At 44.7% G+C, this 22162-nt stretch overlaps 2 protein-coding genes across 4 annotated transcripts in view; one reads left to right on the top strand and one right to left on the bottom strand.

Moving 5' to 3' along the window:
* LOC311145089 (pre-mRNA 3' end processing protein WDR33-like) overlaps window positions 1-16943 on the top strand; it is a 42523-nt gene extending 25580 nt beyond the window's left edge. The window contains exons 9-22 of one of the 3 annotated variants that reach the window (XM_084181268.1): window positions 236-390; window positions 1059-1137; window positions 1455-1565; window positions 3829-3923; window positions 4105-4191; window positions 4448-4581; window positions 4726-4818; window positions 5170-5805; window positions 6402-6462; window positions 6756-7065; window positions 10619-10779; window positions 10949-11056; window positions 11740-11940; window positions 15951-16943. In XM_084181268.1, the coding sequence (XP_084037394.1) occupies window positions 236-390; window positions 1059-1137; window positions 1455-1565; window positions 3829-3923; window positions 4105-4191; window positions 4448-4581; window positions 4726-4818; window positions 5170-5805; window positions 6402-6462; window positions 6756-7065; window positions 10619-10779; window positions 10949-11056; window positions 11740-11940; window positions 15951-16042 (2323 nt within the window). In that variant the 3' untranslated portion in view covers window positions 16043-16943. Of the gene's footprint in view, window positions 1-235; window positions 391-1058; window positions 1138-1454; window positions 1566-3828; window positions 3924-4104; window positions 4192-4441; window positions 4582-4725; window positions 4819-5169; window positions 5806-6401; window positions 6463-6752; window positions 7066-10618; window positions 10780-10948; window positions 11057-11739; window positions 11941-15950 lie in introns of all 3 variants that reach the window. The other 2 variants (XM_084181267.1, XM_084181266.1) reach the window with 2 other exon arrangements.
* A 3706-nt stretch (window positions 16944-20649) lies between these two features.
* LOC311144716 (vesicle transport protein SFT2C-like) lies at window positions 20650-21940 on the bottom strand. Its single transcript, XM_084180811.1, has one exon. The coding sequence runs from the start codon at window positions 21892-21894 to the stop codon at window positions 21217-21219; it is 678 nt and encodes a 225-aa protein (XP_084036937.1). The 5' UTR covers window positions 21895-21940; the 3' UTR covers window positions 20650-21216.
* Between the last annotated feature and the right edge of the window lie 222 nt (window positions 21941-22162).

Genomic DNA, 22162 nt, shown 5'->3' with positions numbered 1-22162 from the left:
TAGATTACAGATAGTAAAATGGTTAAATCTGTTTTAAAATGGTTAAGGCAACTTGGAGGACAGAAAGGAACTTATACCCTTTTTACACTACTGTGCCAAGCTGAACCGTACTGTGCTTGTTTGGATATTTGTCAGCAACTTGCTGGATGCACAACCAGGCCAGCTCAGCTTGCCTCAGCTTAGTAGTGTGTAAAAGGTATCAGTCCCTTACGCTCACTCTCCCCCCTCCCCCAAGTCACGCCCATAAGAACACGGTGATGGAGGTGAAGTGGAACCTGAATGGTAACTGGTTGCTGACAGCGTCCCGCGACCACCTGTGTAAGCTCTTTGACATCCGCAACCTCAAGGAGGAGCTGCAGGTGTTCCGGGGCCACAAGAAAGAGGCCACAGGTGTGTGTGAGAGAACCTGTATTTCTGCTTTGACTTGACTGATGTGACTTGGCCTATTCCATTCAGCACTTAGTGTAGTAAATGGCCTCTGATGTAGCTAGAGGAATATTATGATGCCAAATGTTTGGTTTATTTACACTGGTGTGTGTGCGCCTGTGTGCTTGATTATAGTTAGTGTTGCTATGGATTGTTTCTGCTATGTTCTGCTCTTTCAAGGATGTGAATGTTCTCTATAATTCTTGCTGGTGGGCAGGGGAAACTCCTTGAGTTGAGAGACCACTTTATTTTTGTGGGGATCCTGAGTTTCGGATACATAATTTTTTTTCTTTACCTTTTATTTTGTCAGGGAGTCATACTGAGACCAAGGTCTCTTTTACACATGAGTTACAGAAATATACACATCAAATACAAAACGCAATAAGAAAAAAAGCACCATCATAAAAAAACACATTCATCAGTAAAAAGGTCCTCAATCAGGTTTCTGAATTGCCCTAGAGGCACCAAGACATCCAATTTAAGAGCATTGAAGATTGTTCCATAAATATGGTGCAAAAAAACTAAAAGCTGATATACATAACTCGGAGACAGATGGAATTTCAAGAGTTAACCATCCCTGAGAAATAATGTGTATGTTTGTGAAATATATGTGTTAAACCTCTTGTCTACAGCTGTAGCATGGCACCCTGTCCACGAGGGCCTGTTTGCCAGCGGAGGCTCGGACGGATCCCTCCTCTTCTGGAACGTAGGGTAAGAGTGACAGCTCAACCCTCCAACTGACACACAGGATGTAATTTCCTCTACCAATCATTGGCCAAAGGCTTGATTTCTTTGCATCAGTCATTTCAATGAACATAGTTCAAATGTATGATAGCAAGCATTAATCATGTGGAAGGGGGCAATGCTCATAAATATAGTCTGAATACCTCTGAACATGAATAATTCCTCCACAAAGCCTATATTAATGACATTATGCATGTTACAAATGACTGGGGTCATTACCATTTATGACCGTTTTCATGTCACGTCATGCTCTTATCTTGTATTTCTACTGTGCTTTCTGTCAGGGTGGAGAAGGAGGTGGGTGGTATGGAGATGGCCCATGAGGGCATGATCTGGAGCCTGGCGTGGCACCCACTTGGGCACATCCTCTGCTCTGGATCCAACGACCACACCAGGTAAGCTTACAAATACACAAGCCATAGAGGATCAAAAACATAGACATAACTCTCCACCCATACCAGAACAGGGAAGACAGGGAAGCTAGGCTACAAGGAATTGTTCATAAGGTTAATAGATGGGGTTGTAACAATTAACCGATATGGCTCGGAATCCTGTTCAAATGTTTAAGATACGAGTGCATCGGGACTCCAAACCAATCCAAATGTAGCATGTATCGGTCAGAAAATTCAAATGTTACGAACTGCCGGTTCACTAAATGTTTACTCTGATTTACTTTTTACCTTCTGAAAATGTCTCATCTTTTTGGGGATTGAACTGGTACGTCTACTCCTGCATGTAACTGCCAGGGTTTCCGTTGTTGAAGCACCTTTGGCAGCGATTACAGCCTCAAGCCTTTTTGGGTATGACGCTACAAGCTTGGCACACCTGTATTTGGGGAGTTTATCCCATTCTTCTCTGCAGATCCTCTCAAGCTCTGTCAGGTTGAATGGAGAGCGTCGCTGCACACCTATTTTCAGGTCTCTCCAGAGATGTTCGATCAGGTTCAAGTCCGGGCTCTGGCTGGGCCACTCAAGGACATTCAGAGACTTGTCCCGAAGCCACTCCTGCATTGTTTTGGCTGTGTGCTTAGGGTCGTTGTCCTGTTGGAAGGCGAACCTTCGCCCCAGTCTGAGAACCTGCTCCAGAGCGCTCAGGACTTCATCAAGGATCTCTCTGTACTTTGCTCCGTTCATCTTTCCCTTGATCCTGACTAGTCTCCCAGTCCCTGCTGCTGAAAAACATCCCCACAGCATGATGGTGCCAGGTTTCCTCCAGACGTGACGCTTGGCATTCAGGCCAAAGAGTTCAATTTTGGTTTCATCAGACCAAATAATCTTGTTTCTCATGGTCTGAGAGTCCTTTAGGTGCTTTTTGGCAAACTCCAAGCGGGCTGTCATGAGCCTTTTACTGAGGAGTGGCTTCCATCTGAGTGGCTTCCGTCTGGCCACTCTACCATAAAGGCCTGATTGGTGGAATGCTGCAGAGATGTTTGTCCTTCTGGAAGGTTCTCCCATCTCCACAGAATAACTCTGGAGCTCTGTCAGAGTGACGATCAGGTTCTTGGTCACCTCCCTGACCAAGGCCCTTCTCCCCCGATTGTTCAATTTGGCTGGGTCGCCAGCTCTAGGAAGAGTCTTGGTGGTTCCAAACTTCTTCCATTTAAGAATGATGGAGGCCACTGTATTCTTGGGGACCTTCAATGCTGCAGACATTTTTTGGTACCCTTCCCCAGATCTGTGCCGACACAATCCTGTCTCTGAGCTCTACTGACAATTCCTTCGACCTCATGGCTTGGTTTTTGCCCTGACATGCACTGTCAACTGTGGGGCCTTATATAGACAGGTGTGTGCCTTTCCAAATCATGTCCAATCAATTGAATTTACCACAGGTGGACTCCCAAGTTGTAGAAACATTTCAAGGATGATCAATGGAAACAGGGTGCACCTGAGCTCAAATTCGAGTCTCATAGCAAAGGGTCTGAATACTTATGTAAATAAGGTATTTCTGTTTTTTATTTGTAATAAATTAGCAAACATTTCTAAAAACCTGTTTTCGTTTTGTCATTATGGGGTATTGTGTGTAGATTGAGAATTTGTATTTTTTTTATCCATTTTAGAATAAGGCTGTAACGTAACAAAATGTGGAAAAAGTCAAGGGGTCTGAATACTTTCACTGTATGGAACTGCTTTCATCAGGTGTGCTGTCTAGAATGGAGTTTTCCCGCGAATTGCATTTTGGAAAATGTTTGAAAATAACTTTTTAATGGCTGCTTCATTACAGGAGTTGCATGTTCTGTTAATCTAAATGCGATTTCTGTCATTCACCCATTTATTATTCATTTAGAATGGAAAATAATTGTCTTTATGCAACAAATGTTAGTGCATCGAACCGCATCATATCGAACCAAATCGCATTGTTTCGTTCGTCTAATCACACCGAATCATTTCGAACTTAAACGTATCGTTCCTGTATTGTATCTAGAAGTGTATCGATTCATCTTGAAAAGGGAGAAGGTACACACCCCTATTGATAGACATTTCTCTCATATTTCTATTGTAACATTGTTTGATAACGACTCAGTTGCTTGAAGTAGGTTTTGGGTTTGATTTCCGCATTGGCTGCATACTGAATATATGTGTCATCTCAAATGTCTGGTCAGATGGGCTTTGAAGTGTTCCCTGCCTGATTTCTCTCCCTATCTCTCGCTTTCTTTCTCAGTAAATTCTGGACCAGGAATCGCCCAGGGGACAAGATGAGGGACAGATACAATCTGAATTTGTTACCAGGGATGTCAGAGGATGGAGTGGAATACGGTGTGTGTGTGTGTGTGTGTGTGTGTGTGTGTGTGTGTGTGTGTGTAAATATGTACGCTGTGTGTTTTAGTTTTTCTGTGGTGTGTGTGCACGTGAGTTGGCACGTGCAACCAGACAAGTTTGTCCAGTCAAGGTTACATGGTGTCACCATTTGACTTGTGGTTCTGGGTTTGTTTTCCAGATGATATGGAGCCAAACAGTTTAGCTGCCATTCCTGGCATGGGGATACCTGACCAGTTCAAAGCTGCCATGGAACAAGAGGCAAGCGGTGAGGACACCCATTCACACTTTACCCTACGCAAAGTCTCATCTAAGTCAAAGAAATGGTTTGGGGGGGGGGGGGGTGTAAAGGTGTAGTTTTGTAGGTGAATTAGCTCTAACAAAGGTAAAGCAATGGACTGTGACTTTTACAGTCTTTATAGTCCTAGCAATGTAATATACAGTAGGTGATGTTTGGTGGCTGCAAGGTTGGAGTGGTACTGGTGGACTATGGGTAATGTAGTTCGATTTTTCTCAAGGTAAAGAGACTGCATCCGAGGAGGAGATGAGCATCCCAGGTTTGGATTGGGGGATTGAGGAGATTTTACAGAAAGACCTGAAGAAAGTGCCACAGAAGAAGGTCCCCTACGCCAAACCCATCCCTGCCCAATTCCAACAGGTACCTTCAATTTTATAAACATTAATGTTGACGTCAAGAAAAAGTAGCAAGACATAAGTCTGTTGTGAGTAAATGTAGTATTTGCTCTGTGACATCTCTTAGTATCTCACTTCCTTTGTCTCCTTCCCCCTCTCCATCCTTAAGGCCTGGGCAGATAATAAGGTTCTTCTCATGCCCCCAGGAGGAGAGAAGAAGAAAATGGACGAGAAGACCAACACCAACCCGATGATGCTAGAGGTGAGAGGTTCGAGGCAAAGTGCCCACTTTGAAACAAACAAATACCTAAATGCGTGACAAAAGTGTGAAAGTGACAAAAATGGGTAACATGAAAGAGTGATTGCAAGAGAAATACATTTTAGGTCAATGGTCAACAACCCTAGTCCTGGACAGCAGCTACAGGCTTTTGTTTCAGCAAGTTGAATCGGGTGTCTTATTGCTGGGATGGAACAAAAGTCAGCACACCCAGTACCAGAGTTGTTGACCACTGTGACAGGTGGTGTACTGCTCATAGTCACGCAAGAAGTGAGAAACAGTAGAGATTGAAAATGCAGTATAGGTTGATTTAGCGACATATCTTATTTTCCCCAGCAAATGAAGATGGACCGTTTGAATCCGATGGACGGGAACATGCCTCCCCCAGGAGGCCCACAAGGACCCATGCCACCTTTCCCTGGCCAGGGAGGACCCATGCCCCCACCCCCTCAGGGCTTCCCCCAGTCTATGCCCCCTCAGCAGATGCCCCACATCATTGGCATGATGGGTCCTCCGGACCACCACGGGCCCCAGGGCATGCAGAGGCACCCCGGCCCCCACAGAAACATGGGCCCCCAGGGGCCTCACGGCATGCCTCCCGGACCCAGAGGGATGCAGGGGCCGCCCGGAAACATGCAGGGCCCCCCGTCGGTAGCAATGATGGGGCCCCCTCCTCGAGGCCAGGGGGGCATGATGGGCCCACAGGGACCCATGCAGGGAGTAGTGGGGATGGGGCCTCCCATGCAGAACCCTCCAAGGACACATTGCAACATGCCAGGCATGGGGGGCATGCCTGTGATGGGTAACATGCAGGGGCCACCCCCGGGTGGGATGCACAGACCACCGCAGGGTAACATGCAAGGACCCCCTGGCAACATGCAGGGCCCCCCTGGAAACATGCAAGGACCGCCAGGCAATATGCAGGGACTACCAGGCAACATGCAGGGGCCTCCGTCCTACATGCAGCACCAGGTGAGATTGTCAAACTAGCTGTCAAACCCCCCCAAAATGTGTTGGAAATATGAAGGCAGGCTCTCTTAATAAAAATGTGACAAGGTTTTGTTGAATCTTCAGAGGTAAAAATTCACCTGGGCTGGATAGTTCTGTGGCGGTCATTGTAGCAACATTGTGTCATTGGTTAGCCAACTTGCTAGCTACATTGAGGTAAAACTCATTAGTCAGTAAGGCCTTTTGTGTGCCTTTTTTGGGGCCTTTGTTTGTGTGCACCATGAAATTATCCAAGATAGTTCAATCCAATGCTTGTTGAAACTATTCGATAAGGGTTTTGTGGGAACCTGACTTAAGAATTAACTGAACAGTCACCAATTCTACCCAGCCCTTGAAACTCCAAACTATTGCTTGTTGTGAACGATATCTTCCAACATAATCCTCCTTGTCTTTCAAATGGTGCTGACATTATACAGATCTTTGACATGCAGAAAGAAGCCTGCTAGAAGAGGCTATTTGTAACTCTAGTATGCTTCCCTCGCTCCGCTCGCTCTCATGTGAGTAAAATAAAGTTATGGCTGGTAAAGCAGACTAAATCCTAAAAACAACATATCTCACAGGTGGGCCAAAACTCTGGACCCATGATGCATGGGATGGGGCAGCAAGGACCCAATGGCAAAGGTAGGAGAACCCAAATTCTCAGACCAGAGAAGATTTACTTTTCAAACACATATACTGTATTACAAAATACAGTTGATACCTACCGTCATAAACATTTAGGGCTGGTTTCCCAGACACAGATTAAGCCTAGTCCTGGACTAAAAGGGATTCTCAATGGAGATTCTCCAATGAAAGAGTTTTGTTTTATCTGACTTTCATTTCAGTGCCCTCTATGTTTTGACTAATTTTATTTCAGGATGTTAACGGCACTGTTGTCTATTGTTTGTCTGCATGTCGCCGATTCTCCCAAGGAGATACCCGAGGGCCTCCCAACCACCACATGGGTCCTCCACCTGGAGGCCAGGGCGGCTCTGGGGGCCCCGACCAGGGCTCCGGTTCTTACTGGGGAGACTCCGAGCAGGGGCGCCGCGGACCCTCAGACTTTAATGAGGGGGGCCAGGACTTCCACGGACGGAGAGAGGAGAGCTGCAGGCGAGGGTTCGGCCAGGACTACCAGGGAGGCCACAGAGGGGGAGGGCAAGGAGGAGAAGGGGGAAACTGGGGCTCTTCTGAGGAAAGATTTCCCCACGATGTGGGAGAGTTCCGAGGCCGCAGGGATGACAGGTTAGAAATACCTTGCTTTTCGTTTGTGACCTCTAATCTTGTGTCTCTACTTACGCCCTTGCCATCAGCCACTTCTACCGGCTCTCTAACCTGCATCTTTATACTTACTTGAAATCTCACCTAAGCGCTCATACAGTGTTTACATATACCTCTACACCTTAGTTAAATTCATCTATGATTTTCAAGAAGCAAACTTCATATTATTTTCGCTTTGGTCTTCCAACAACATGCGGAAGGAAACAGGGCAATAGCCGCTCTGAGACATTAATAGGCTATATCAGTAGCCTATATCCCCGGAATAGCGCCCGTCTCCCCTAATCTGCATCGGATGCGCTAGTAAGGTACTGCGTGCATTTAACCAAATCTTGCAGTTTGGTCCGGACTGCGTTCTCACCTGCAGCGAACTGCACCACGGTACGAATGGAATCGAACCAAGAACAACTTTTTTGAGCGAACCACGGTGCATTGTTTAGTGCACTCCCGAGTGCAGATAGTGTTCACACCAGTCCAGATGAACCGAACAAAGTGGGAAAACGCGCCAGAGTTCGGGAAAAACCGCTCCAAACCAATTTAGTGTGAAAGTCTCACCTCACCTACTTTTTACATAATTCTCATCTTGACCGCATCCTTTGACTTTCAAACCTACCTTTGCTCTGATCCCTTACTTACTATATTAAAGTCTCTATGGGTTGCTTCCGCCTCAAAACTCTGGGCCTATGTGTCAGGTATGATGGTTATGAGGGTCTAGGAGAGGCGTTTGACCAGAGGCAGAGAGACAGGCGGCCTCCACCGAGGCATGGCCAGGACTCATGACACGTGGGTCTAACTTTCCTACTAACTTGCCAACAAAATTTCCTACTAACTCACTTCCCTACCATCTCGCCAACAAATGTTTATACCAACTCGCCACCTAGCTTTTCTACCAACTCGCCACCTAGCTTTTCTACCAACTCGCCACCTAGCTTTTCTACCAACTCGCCACCTAGCTTTTCTACCAACTCGCCACCTAGCTTTTCTACCAACTCGCCACCTAGCTTTCCTACCAACTCGCCGACCAACTTTTCTACCAACTCGCCAACAAGCTTTTCTACCAACTCTCACACATTAACTGTCCACCTAACTCGCAACCTATCTTTCCTACAAAATCGTCTACTAACCCGCCGACCAACTTTCCTATTAACTTTGTACAGTCTAAACCACTGTGAAATATATTTTCCATTACCAATCATATTGTATTTTAAGCTGTTTGAAGCTTTTGTACAAAACCGAAAGTAAAAGATGCAAAAACGAAACTCAAGAACGGGAAGCATAGAAATAGCGCACTTAGAACAGATCTACCAGTTCTTAGACTTGCTTTGAATGAGAATGACAGATCTATAATATATGATAGAATTTCTATGTGAATTTGGTTGGATCGCCCAAAAAGTTACATATTGCAGCTTTAAGAGAAGAGATAGAATGACATCAGTTAAATTGGTGAAAGAATTTCAACAAGTGTTTGGAACTCTTTGTGAATTGCAGTATGTCATTATTAATTGTTTTATCCTTGTTTAACAACTGACCCACAGATCTTCTTAAAGAATCTTGTAAGGCTTCAAGCTTCCTTTTAAAGAGGCATTTTCTCAGATATCTGCAATACAGGTATGATTGAAGAATGAAGCAGGTGTTAATCATGGGCTTTACAACATAGTAAGCAGCAGTTGACTACTCCGTTGTCAACACTTTGATTAAATCAGTAGACCTATATCAAGATCTTTGAAAATACCATGTAAGTATGATTAGCATTTAAAACAATTCAATCGGTTTTTTAAATCATATTTTGGACCAGAGTGACGCGATCGCTCCACTAAGCCTACGTATTGTTCCTGCAGTGAGGAGGGTTCACCATCTTCATAGAATGTTTTCATAATTTATCTGCAGATAATCGCCCAAAAACCTACCAGTTGCAAATTAGGGAGCCTAATGAACGGCTCTCTTACCGATGCGATTCGGTAGGCTACGAACGTCACTCACTTTAAGGTCACTGTCTGGCAAGTCCTGATGGACTTCATAACAAATATACAAACGAGATCTTTAGTTTACTTGTCCCGATGCGATACCATGGACATATAACTAAGTTGTATGATTTATGAACGGCAAGGATATGAGAGCCTTTATTCAATCAGTTCGACACCATTTATAAACTAGTCAAGCTCGCTGTTCGTCAATCAAATCACAGGAAGCCTATGTGCCAGCACTTCGTGGCTGCATATGAAACACGTGAAAGAAAATAAATAAATGTGCTAGAAAACAATAGGCTAAGTGGATGTCGACTCATCGTAAACACATATGGGACGTACAAATTGACTCACATAGACGATGAAGGAGCATCATGCGCTCTCCCTCCGTGTAAAGAAATTTGACTGAAACCACACCGTACACAACACACACCCAGGCAGTGGTGGAAAAGTACCCAATTGTCATACTTGAGTAAAAGTAAAGATGCCTTAATAGAAAATGACTGAAGTGAAAGTCACCCAGTAAAATACTACTTGAGTAAAAGTCAAGTATTTGGTTTAAAATATACTTAAGTATCAAAAGTAAAAGTATAAATCATTTCAATTTCGTTATATTAAGCAAACCAGACAACACAATTTCCATTTTTATTTTATTTACGGTTAGCTAGGGGCACACTACTACACTCAGACATAATTTACAAACAATGCATGTGTTTAGTGAGTCCCCCCAGATAAGAGGCAGTAGAGATGACCAGGGATGTTCTCTTGATAAGTGTGTGAATTGGACAATTTTCCTGTCCTGCCAAGCATTCAAAATGTAACGAGTACTTTTGGGTGTCAGGGAAAATGTATGGAGTAAAAAGTACATTATTTTCTTTAGGAATGTAGTGAAGTAAAAGTTGTCAAAAATATAAATAGTAAAGTAGAGAGACCCCCCAAAACTACTTAAGTAGTACTTTATTTTTACTGAAGTACTTTACACCACTGCACCCAGGTAATTGGCAGCGGGACAGACAGACTGTCAAACCAGCAGGGTTTCTCTGTCATCGCTCAGTTTGTGACTGACAGGCGCCTGTCCTTTCAATAGATCGCTAGAAGATGCATATCATTCATGCTAGCGGGAGAAGGCTCGGCTGACTTTTTTTTCTGACTTGCGAATTGAAAAGCAGCCTAGTTAATTCATATAGTTCATTCTAGTTCATTTAAGTGGAAAAAGTATGACAGCCGGCGCTAGTGGAAAACACTGTTATAACGCACCTGGGATTGAATCTCGGCCCAAGTCATCTTCTTAGTGGATGTTTCCTCTCATAACAGAAGCTGATGTGTTTTGTATCTTAGAAAGCAGTCATGTATTTTGACTAGCAGTTGCCATATCAAGCCTTGCACTACTGAGAGTAAGCAAAATCATATGTGATTTGTTTTCTAGCCTTTACTTAGTGTCCTGAGGTGTGAACCTCTCTTTTCCTGATATATAGGGTAAAGCATGGACAGTAGGGCATAGATGTTTCAAAGGGCCTGCTGTATCTCCACTCAAATGGGGTCCCTTTTCTGTGCAGGTACAGAGGGGGTGGACAGGGTCGCCCTGGGGGGAGGGGGTTCCCTGATGAGTTTGGCGTGCAGGAGGAGAACTTTGACGCCTCAAATGAGATGGGTGGAGGTTGGGACAACGGAGAGAGGGGGAGACCCCCCCGAGGAGGGGGCCCACCCAGAGGAGGAGGTAAGACCAGCTGAGTTTGTGTTGTCTTTGTCACTTTCCTTTTATGATCTATCTTGTTTGTATTTTTATGTCTGTCCATCAATCTATGGGTCTTTCGTCTGTCTGTCTTTATGTCTGTCCATCAATCTATGGGTCCTATCTTTCACTCATCCGTCGGTTGTTACCTCAGGAGGTGGTGGAGGTAGACGCCAGTGCTTGCTCCCCAACCCCGATGAGTTCCCCCCACACTATGAGGAAGGCAGACGTCAAGAGGCCTGGGAGGGAGGGCGAAATCAAGGTAAAGGGGATGTCTATCGAACAAGGGTAGTCTGTGACGGGACATTTTGGTTAGCGTGGCAGGCCAACAGCTCCCAATGGACAATGCTAATGCTAGGAAAGAATAGGATAGTAGGCTAACCCTTACAAAAATCATGGCTAGCAGCGGGTCAGAGCATCCCAAATCCAGGCTCTGTCGTAGCTGGCCGCGACCGGGAGACCCATGGGGCGGCGCACAATTGGCCCAGCGTCGTCCAGGGTAGGGGAGGGAATGGCCGGCAGGGATGTAGCTCAGTTGATAGAGCATGGCGTTTGCAACGCCAGGGTTGTGGGTTCGATTCCCACGGGGGTCCAGTATGAAGAAAAAATTAAAATAATAATAATAATAATAATGTATGCACTCACTAACTGTAAGTCGCTCTGGATAAGAGCGTCTGCTAAATGACGTAAATGTAATGTAATGGGTCAGTCTCCCTCCATGTAATGTACACATTTCAAGATGGTGAAAGGACTAAGCTACGTATACTGCAGCCCCAGATGATTTTTAGTGTGACAATACTGAGAATAAATGTAGGGTTTCATTTTGACAGCTGAGAAACAGGTTATAAAATAAATACTGCCAAATATTGTGAGTAATAGGGTCCGTTTTAGCCACATCTCCCCATAGAGCCCAGTGTTTAGGTTATTGTGTGTGTTTGGTCCCAGGTCACGAGGCTTACCGAGAGAATCAGCGCTCGGAGCATGGCCAACCGCACAATAGCCCGTCCCCTGCCAACCGCGAGCACTCCTCCTCCCTGCAGGGCTTGGACATGGCCTCACTGCCCCCACGTAAACGCCCGTGGCACGACGGCTCGGGCACCGGAGACCGAGACTCCCCGGGAGCAGGGGCAGAGGACAGGACAGCAGGTATGCAGGGGAGAGGGGATGGGGATGGGGATGGGGATGGGGGGGGGGGTTGCTTGCGTATGTGTGTGACAGAGCTGGAGGAGTGTGTATGTGTTTGGCAATCACTGATGCGAAGGCTGTGAGTCATGTGTCCATTACTTTGAACTACTAGCAGGGGTGAAAGTAAGGCAGTGCGATACGGTCCAGTCCGGCGTCCCGGCAAAATAAATAGTGAGGGTATGCCGTACCAGGAAATAATGAGCCTATCACAATAATTAAAACTAAATGTCAAACTGTAGGCTACTACACCACTTTTTATCATTACTGCATGACAGAGGCATCAAAAATAAGCGAATTGACTTGAAAACGGGTGGTATAGCCTACGCTCCAAAATGCGATGTGGTTCGACGAGAACCCTGACATTTTGCCAAGGCAGAGATGAGTGGCCGACACCGAGACGCGTGCAGACAGCAGTGAATGCATAAATTCTGACCTAATGACAATCGCCAAATGTCCTTACACTTTTTGGTGTTTTGTGTAACGGATGTCTCTTTCCATTCACTACTGTTTGGAGGCTGGAAATATGTTTGCGAATGGATGAACATGCCTGGGTAGCCTAGTAAAGGAGCCCTTTGAAGTGATTGTAAAGGTTGGTAGAGCATGTCGCTTGCAACGCCAGGGTTGTGGGTTCGATTCCCACGGGGGGCCAGTATGAAAAATGTATGCACTCACTAACTGTATGTCGTTCTGGATAAGAGCGTCTGCTAAATGACTAAAATGTCAAATGTAAATTGTTTGACAATCAGATAAACATAACGACTGGTTGTTTTAAACGCAACATGCAACAATTTCAAAGATTTACTGAGTTACTGTTCATATAAGGAAATCAGTCAATTGAAATAAATTCTTTAGGCCCTAATCTATGGATTTCACATGACTGGGAATGGATCAGAAAAACAGTTAGTATCTGGTATGACCACCATTTGCCTCATGCAGCGCGACACAGCTCCTTCGCATAGAGTTGATCAGGCTGTTGATTGTGGCCTGTGGAATGTTGTCCCACTCCTCTTCAATGGCTGTGCGAAGTTGATGGATATTGCCGGGAACTGGAACACGCTGTCGTACACGTCGATCCAGAGCATCCCAAACATGCTCAATGGGTGGTGACATTTCTGGTGAGTATGCAGACCATGGAAGAACTGGGACATTTTCAGCTTCTAGGAATTGTGTACAGATTCTTGCGACATGAGGTGATGTCATGGATTAATGGCACGACAAATGGGCCTCAGGATCTCATCACGGTATCTCTGTGCATTCAAATTGCCATCGATAAAATGCAATTGTGTTCGTTGTCCGTAGGTTATGCCTGCCCATATCATAACTCCACCGCCACAATGGGGCAATCTGTTCACAACATTGACATCAGCAAACCGCTCGCCTACATGACGCCATACATGCTGTCTGCCATCTGCCCAGTACAGTTGAAACCGGGATTCATCCGTGAAGAGCACACTTCTCCAGCGTGCCAGGGGCCATCGAAGGTGAGCATTTGCCCACTGAAGCCGGTTACAACGCTGAACTGCAGTCAGGTCAAAACCCTGGTGAGGACGACGAGCACGCAGATGAGCATCCCTGAGATGGTTTCTGACAGTTTGTGCAGAAATCCTTCGGTTGTGCAAACCCACAGTTTCATCAGCTGTCCGTGTGGCTAGTCTCAGATGATCCCACAGGTGAAGGTCCCTGGATGTGGAGGTCCTGGGCTGGCGTTGTTACACGTGGTCTGTAGTTGTGAGGCCAGTTGGACGTACTGCCAAATTCTCTAAAACAACGTTGGAGGTGGCTTATGGTAGAAAAATGTACATTCAATTCACCTGGCAACAGCTCTGGTGGATATTCCTGCAGTCAGCATGCCAATGGCACGCACCCTCAAAACTTGAGACATCTGTGGCATTGTGTTGTGTGACAAAACTGCACATTTTAGAGTCGACTTTTATTGTCCCGAGCACAAGGTGCACCTGTGTAATGATGCTGTTTAATCAGCTTCTTGATATGTCATACCTGTCAGGTGGGTGGATTATCTTGGCAAAGGAGAAATGCTCACTTACAGGGACGTAAACAAATTTGTGCACAAAACTTGAGAGAAAAGCTTTTTGTGCGTTTGAAAAAGTTTTGGGATTTTTTATTTCAGCTCATGAAACATGGGACCAACACTTTACATGTTGCGTTTATATATTTGTCCAGTGTATGTATATGTGTATATATATACAGTGGGGGGAAAAAGTATTTAGTCAGCCACCAATTGTGCAAGTTCTCCCACTTAAAAAGATGAGAGAGGCCTGTAATTTTCATCATAGGTACACGTCAACTATGACAGACAAATTGAGGGAAAAAAATCCAGAAAATCACATTGTAGGATTTTTTATGAATTTATTTGCAAATTATGGTGGAAAATAAGTATTTGGTCACCTACAAACAAGCAAGATTTCTGGCTCTCACAGACCTGTAACTTCTTATTTAAGAGGCTCCTCTGCCCTCCACTCGTTACCTGTATTAATGGCACCTGTTTGAACTTGTTATCAGTATAAAAGACACCTGTCCACAACCTCAAACAGTCACACTCCAAACTCCACTATGGCCAAGACCAAAGAGCTGTCAAAAGACACCAGAAACAAAATTGTAGACCTGCACCAGGCTGGGAAGACTGAATCTGCAATAGGTAAGCAGCTTGGTTTGAAGAAATAAACTGTGGGAGCAATTATTAGGAAATGGAAGACATACAAGACCACTGATAATCTCCCTCGATCTGGGGCTCCACGCAAGATCTCACCCCGTGGGGTCAAAATGATCACAAGAATGGTGAGCAAAAATCCCAGAACCACACGGGGGGACCTAGTGAATGACCTGCAGAGAGCTGGGACCAAAGTAACAAAGCCTACCATCAGTAACACACTACGCCGCCAGGGACTAAAATCCTGCAGTGCAAGACGTGTCCCCCTGCTTAAGCCAGTACATGTCCAGGCCCGTCTGAAGTTTGCTAGAGTGCATTTGGATGATCCAGAAGAGGATTGGGAGAATGTCATATGGTCAGATGAAACCAAAATAGAACTTTTTGGTAAAAACTCAACTTTTCGTGTTTGGAGGACAAAGAATGCTGAGTTGCATCCAAAGAACACCATACCTACTGTGAAGCACGGGGGTGGAAACATCATGCTTTGGGGCTGTTTTTCTGCAAAGGGACCAGGACGACTGATCCGTGTAAAGGAAAGAATGAATGGGGCCATGTATCGTGAGATTTTGAGTGAAAACCTCCTTCCATCAGCAAGGGCATTGAAGATGAAACGTGGCTGGGTCTTTCAGCATGACAATGATCCCAAACACACCGCCCGGGCAACGAAGGAGTGGCTTCGTAAGAAGCATTTCAAGGTCCTGGAGTGGCCTAGCCAGTCTCCAGATCTCAACCCCATAGAAAATCTTTGGAGGGAGTTGAAAGTCCGTGTTGCCCAGCGACAGCCCCAAAACATTTGTTATTGAACAAATACTTATTTTCCACCATCATTTGCAAATAAATTCATTAAATCCCGAAAATCACATTGTAGGATTTTTTTCTTTCTCATTTTGTCTGTCATAGTTGACGTGTACCTATGATGAAAATTATAGGCCTCTCATCTTTAAGTAGGAGAACTTGCACAATTGGTGGCTGACTAAATTCTTTTTTTCCCCACTGTGTGTGTGTATATATATATATATATATATATATATATATATATATATATATATATATATATATATATATATATATAAAAATAACTCTATGATTAGGCCCATGCATACGCTTATAGGAGGTCCCATACCGGGAAAAAATTAATTATACTAGCCTGGCACACCAGGTCTTCTCTATTTGTCTTATATTGTCAGACTTCTATAATCTGTCTTTGCATTTCATTCTTCATTGGTATTAGGGTTAAAGTGATTTTATGTCCTGATTGGAAATTTAGCCCAACCCCAGTCTCTTGTCCTTCTGCTCTCTCCAGGCCGACCCCCCCAGAGAGAGGAAGGCGGCGGCAGAGGGATCTGGAGGGGAGCGCCACGTGGGGCCCCCAGAGGGGGAGGGCGTGGACAGTAGGAAGAACTCACTACCAACCTACCTACCTACCCTCCCCCCCTCCCCCTCCCCCTCCCCATACCATACCTCCATGGCCCGACTGGGCAACAAGGACAAACTGCAAAGAGGACAGGGACCAAAAAAAGAGACACAGACCCACAGCCGGCACCTCCCGTCCCACAGATCAGTGGATCAGTTCTGGGCTCAGACCACCTCTTCAGGCCTGTTTGGAAGGCTGGAGCATGGATTATTTACTGTGTGTATCGGGGCCTCTATGGAGAGGATAAGGTCCTTCATTACTGCATGTGTCGGAAGCCTCAGGTCTCTCACTACAGGATGGACAAGTGGCCTTCTTTACATTTTGGATCCTTTCAATGATAGGCTCTGCCCGTGGCTGTTTGCCACACTCATTCTGATTGGTCGCCGCAGGTGTTGTCTGGTGGCCTGATTGGTCACAGGGAGGGTATGACAAGCTGGAGCAGTCCCTAATTGGTTGAGGTTTTTGTTCCAAGTTCAGACGCGGGTCACATAGCAGAATGGTTTTTGTCAGTGTGGTTTGAACAAAACAGGCAACAAACCTGGGGGTTTATTCAGGAGGGTGCAACGTTTAGAACATTGCAGACAGGCATTTATGGGATTCCTTATTCTGCATTAGGGAGAATTCTGTTCTCCTCAAAATATTTGTCTGAACGTTTTATAACGTGGCACCGTCCTGAATAAACCCCTGGAAACAGTTCATGTGATAATGTGAATGGTCCATAGTTTCTCTCTTCTACATGCACTGTCCCAATCAGACATAATAGAGAGGAGAGTCCAGGATCAACATTGAGCTTTGCAGATAGAAATACAATGCGCAGACCAGACAATTCTTTTTTTGTCCATTTTTTGTATGAGACTATAATAGAAATTTCTGCAAAATTTCACCCTCGTATCTGGTCTTTTTCTTTGGGCTCCTGTGCAATGACTGACTGGGGGGAAAAACTGCATACTTGTACACACTTAGCCTGGTCCCAGACCTGTTTGTGCTGTCTTGCCAACTCCTTTGGTCATGTTTGGAGTGACAATGACCATAGGAGGCAAGACATTACAAACACATCTGGGACCAGGCTAGTAGTATGCAATGGCATTCGGTAGGCCAATGTTAAGCGGTTCATTTAGTGCCCATGTCATCACATTAACCATTATTTCATAGACACCGTTAACAAGACACCGTTGCAGGCTACTATGACTCGTAAGCATATTCCCAATATCAAGGTGGCAGGTAGCCTAGCGCTTAAGAGTGTTGGGCCAGTAACCGAAAGGTCACTGGTTTGAATCCCCGAGCCCGACTAGGTGAAAAATCAGTTGATGTGCCCTTGAGCAAGGCACTTAACCCTAATTGCTCCTGTAAGTCACTCTGCTCAATGACTAAAATGTTAGGAAGGGCTAGGGCTAGGCCTATGCCTATATTACACCAGAACCGAAGACCATACATAGCCTAATCTCCGACGTGGGAAAAGGCTATATCATGGACTGTTCTGATAAGGAAATCACCGAGCAGTAGGATTGGGCGGAATCCAGATTTTCATACCTTAATACCATTCCTGTACCATACCGGGGTATACGGTATTACCAGCAGTGCACACATGGGGCGCAATTTCTTTACAAATGTTTTTGGTTTTTATGCTAAAAAAGTACTAGATAATTCCCATAGCAGACGCTAGGTAAATGCTAACAAGCGCAAACGAACAAACTAAATGTAAGGACAAACAATTCAGCTCATAAAGTTATAAATGTACAACTCTCTCAAAAGGCTACTCACACTTGATCTAGAAGGGGATTGATTGTCTCTGCTGTAACCAAGAAGCTTGATCTAGCAAGTTAGCAAACAAAATGCATAGCTGGAGAAATGTATTTGGCACATCTTAGATAGTTATAGTTAAGATATTTACCTGGCACAGTGGGTAGTGAATTTCAAGTGTAACTTGATCACCTCTCTTGTGCTGCTCAACAGTGGATCGTCACGAAACTTCCGTATGTTCTTTGTAAACAAACATACTATGTGACTGGTGCAATATATTGAAAACCATACTGTCGGTATTTCAAAATACCCAAGCCTACCAAGCAGTGCCCAGAAATAATGAAATCCAATTGTTAGACACTACCACCCACCTCAAAATCAAAACCAAACATGGATGTTAATATTTGCGCACACACGCTCTGTTCTACTCCGAGATAGAGGACTCATCTTTATATCTGTGCCAAAGTAGCGTCTTGTGACAGCAGAGGCAGTGCCATTGAGGCTACAACCCATAGGAATCCCCACCCAGTTGACTACTTTAAAATCACGGAAGCATGGTGGAAGCCCTCCAATGGCAATGTCCATGCTAAAATGGGTTATCATTATATTGATAAGATAGTCAAGTGACTGCTCTAACAATGGAAATACGTCCTCAAAAGATGGCAGGCAGGCGGGAGGAGGCAAGATCAGGCGGGACCATTCTAGCCAATGACGGGGTAGATACGCGTGTGAACAATAGGCCATAGAGATAAATAAGAGGACTCATCGTTGTATCTGTGCCATTATAGCGTCTGTGACAGCATGGGCAGTGCCATTGAAGCCATCTCCATTTTAAAGTAGTAAATGTTCTTATTCATAGGCTGATTGCTCCCAACTCATATGAATCCCCACCCAGTTTCCTTTAAAATGGTGGAAGCCCTCAGATTGCGGTTACATGCACACAATGCGATTATTGTGGATAGTCAGATTAATATAATAGTTTGGTTAACGATTTCCCTAATAATCCTGTTTACTTGGACACATCTGAAATCAGGCTACCTGATGGCACTGAAATGCTGAAAATCGGCAATCAAAATAAACGTTCTACCACAGCGAGCATGTTATTTATGGCAAGCATATTTTATTCGGAGTTCAGACAAAGTTTGTATGTGAAAACTACTTCTAAGACGCATACATTGTTATTACGAACACACTTCACTCGCGCTAAATAAGGAGGCTTTCTGGGCTGGTGCTAGCACATGCGCAAATCAAATACACCTCTGGAACACCGATTATGGTGTTTACATGTCCTAATAATTCGAAGGATTGCTCAGAAAACCAGGTTTCAATCGGCATACGCTTACTTCGATTTTAACGTTACGCCGATAAAGATAGAGTAAGGTGTTTACATGACTATTGTAAAATCTGCCTACTGCCATAATCAGTTTAAAGTTAATTATTAGTGTGCATGTAAAAGTACTCTTTGGCATGCTAAAACAGGTTTTATAAACTGGGTGGTTCGAGCCCTGAATGTTGGTTGGCTGAAAGCCGTGGTGTATCAGGGTATAATAATAAGAATATGCCATTTAGCAGATGACAAAACATTTCTTGTTACTGCTCTAATTACGTTGGCAACCAGTTTATAATAGCAATAAGGCACCTAGGGGGTTTGTGGTATATGGCCAATATACCACAACTAAGGGCTGTATCCAGGCACTCCGCGTTGCGCATAAGAACAGCCCTTAGCCGTGGTATATTGAACATATACCACAAACCCCCTAAGTGCCTTATTGCTATTATAAACTGGTTACCAACGTAATTAGAGCAGTAACAAGAAATGTTTTGTCATACCCTGATATACCACGGCTTTCAGCCAACCAGCATTCAGGGCTCGAACCACCCAGTTTATAAAACGCCCTTGTGCCTTATTGCTTAAATATCCATGAGTCCTCCATTTCTGACAACAGGCACAACTTCTTATTTTACTAAGTTTACGAAATTTCATGTGCGTCCACTTCTCAGTGCATTTGTAACAACCTAGCCATTACGAAACTTATATTCGATCTAATAAGCCACATAGCAAATTAGCAATTACATTTTTTGTTGACCAAATTCGACACTCATTGACCTCAATACAAAAATTCCTCACTTCGTAGGCTTATTTTTGTGGACAGATTTTGGGCTGAGTAAACCCGCTTGCTTCACCTCATCTCTGGTTATATCCATGATAAGTATGTCTCTATGGTTCTACTTCCCGTCTGCTGCAGCATGTTGGCCAATTGCGAGGCCGATTATCTAGACAAACCGGTGTGAAAGACTGGTGTGTGAGCTAAACAAGATGCAACATGGAATCCATGTTTGGTTTTGATTTGGAGGGGGGGTGGTAGCATCTAACAAGTGGATGTAATTCTTTCCCGGGCACAGCTTGGCGATGCAAACAACGTTTTCCTTATCAGAACTGTCCAACGACCACAGATATGCCAAACAGGCACAGGTACGAGTCAGCAAATATCTCGCAAGGTGGCTGGCTAAATGTTACACAATTAGGCCATAGCTGTATACAGCTTACCCGAACCTGGGCTTGAACCAGGGACCTTCTGCACACATCGACAACAGTCACCCTCGAAGAATCGTTACCTATCGCTCCATAAAACCCACAGCTCTTGGAGAGCAAGGGAGACTACTGGTCTGAGCGAGTGACGTCACCGATTGAAATGCCACTAGTACGCTCTGCTAACTAGCCTGCCATTTCACACCGGTTACACCTGATGCTATTAAATTGTGCCTGCAGTGCACCTCAAGTATTTCATCCACACTAGGCCAATGTTCTATGCGTTGGTTCGAGGACAGAAAAAAAAACATCCAATGATAACATTACTGCAGTACATTTTATTTGTCAAACATTACTGGGGGGGAAAATAGTTTTCAGTTGGTCTGTTTTTTCACTTTACCCCTACCTATATGTACATAGCTACCTAAATTACCTTGTACCCGTGCACATCAACTCGGTACTGGTACGCCCTGTATATAGCCATGTTATTTGAACTCTTATTGTAATTCGTTCATTAAGTATTTATTCCTTGTGTCACTACTTATATTGTATCTTTAACTCCACAATGTTGGAAAAGGACCCATAATTAAGCATTTCACTGTAAATCTAAACCTGTTTACGAAGCATGTGACACATAAAATGTGATTTGTTCATGTGAGTATTCTCAGAGACATTAATATTGGGCTTGGTCCATCAGAAGTAAATTAAGAGAAGAAAAACAGGAATTACACCATTGTCGTCTAGTGCCAGTCATTATAACTTTTAGTTTTTCAACTTGTCCATTCCTGAATGTTTTGGTAGTATACAGGTGTGCACTTTTAACTAATCAGTCAGCCCTATTCACAACAGAGGGCAAAATACCATTAGGATTCATTGAAGTGGTGGTCAAATTGGCATCGTTTTACCCGTGACAGTCCTTTTGATAGCAGACGCTGCCATCCCTCCCATGAAGCGAATACCTGCGCTACCGCCTGGCAGCCAAGAGACGATGTACCCAACGATGATGGCAACCTGAACAATGGCTCCGAGGGCGGTGAGTAGGGTGCTGTGAAGGCTGAGCGCTGCATAAAGTGTACCTCCAAGAGAGCACAGATACACCGCCGCGCTTGGAGTGGGCCTCGCTATGAGCTTGCTGGGTCCCCGCAGTATCGCTGCTCCCAGAATCGCGAAAAGAGAGCCGAGAGACCAGAGAAGGGCGAATTTGCGTGCATACAACAGCAACAAAGGTGCGTACATGGCGGACAGTCCAAAGCATAACGCCGAGAACGCAATACACACTCCGACAGCGACGAGTCGTTGCGAGCGACTCATCCCCGGTAAACATGGATCTGGCTCCGTAGACCACGGCCAGGAAAAGCCGCTGCCCGACGCTTTGCTCGTCGAACCTCCGCTGCGGCTGCTGGAACCAGAGAACGGGCTCGACCAGCTACCGAACCAGCTCCCAGCTATTGAGGGGGATTCATCGATGTCTATAGTCGTACTTGAGCTGGACTGAGATATTACCTTGGCACCGCCTTTAGACTGGGCCAGATATTCTTGAAGACTTCGATTTAATTCGGCCATTACTGTATGTTTGTCAACAAGTTTCTTCTGACTGTGTGAAGCTTTCTTCTTCTTTGGAGTTTAACGGTGGTTGGCATCCGTACGTTGCATTACCGCCCCCAATTGGACTATAATATATATCCATTATACTTTGTGATATATATATACACTACCAGGTAAAAGTTTGGACACAGCTAATCATTCAAAGGTTTTTCTTTATTTTTACTATTTTCTACATTGTAGAATAATAGTGAAGACATGAAAACTATTAAATAACACGTATGGAATC

This window comes from Coregonus lavaretus (assembly GCF_964263955.1).
Source record: "Coregonus lavaretus genome assembly, chromosome: 17".
Taxonomy (NCBI): Eukaryota; Metazoa; Chordata; class Actinopteri; order Salmoniformes; family Salmonidae; genus Coregonus; species Coregonus lavaretus.
This window is presented reverse-complemented; position numbering and strand designations above follow the sequence as displayed.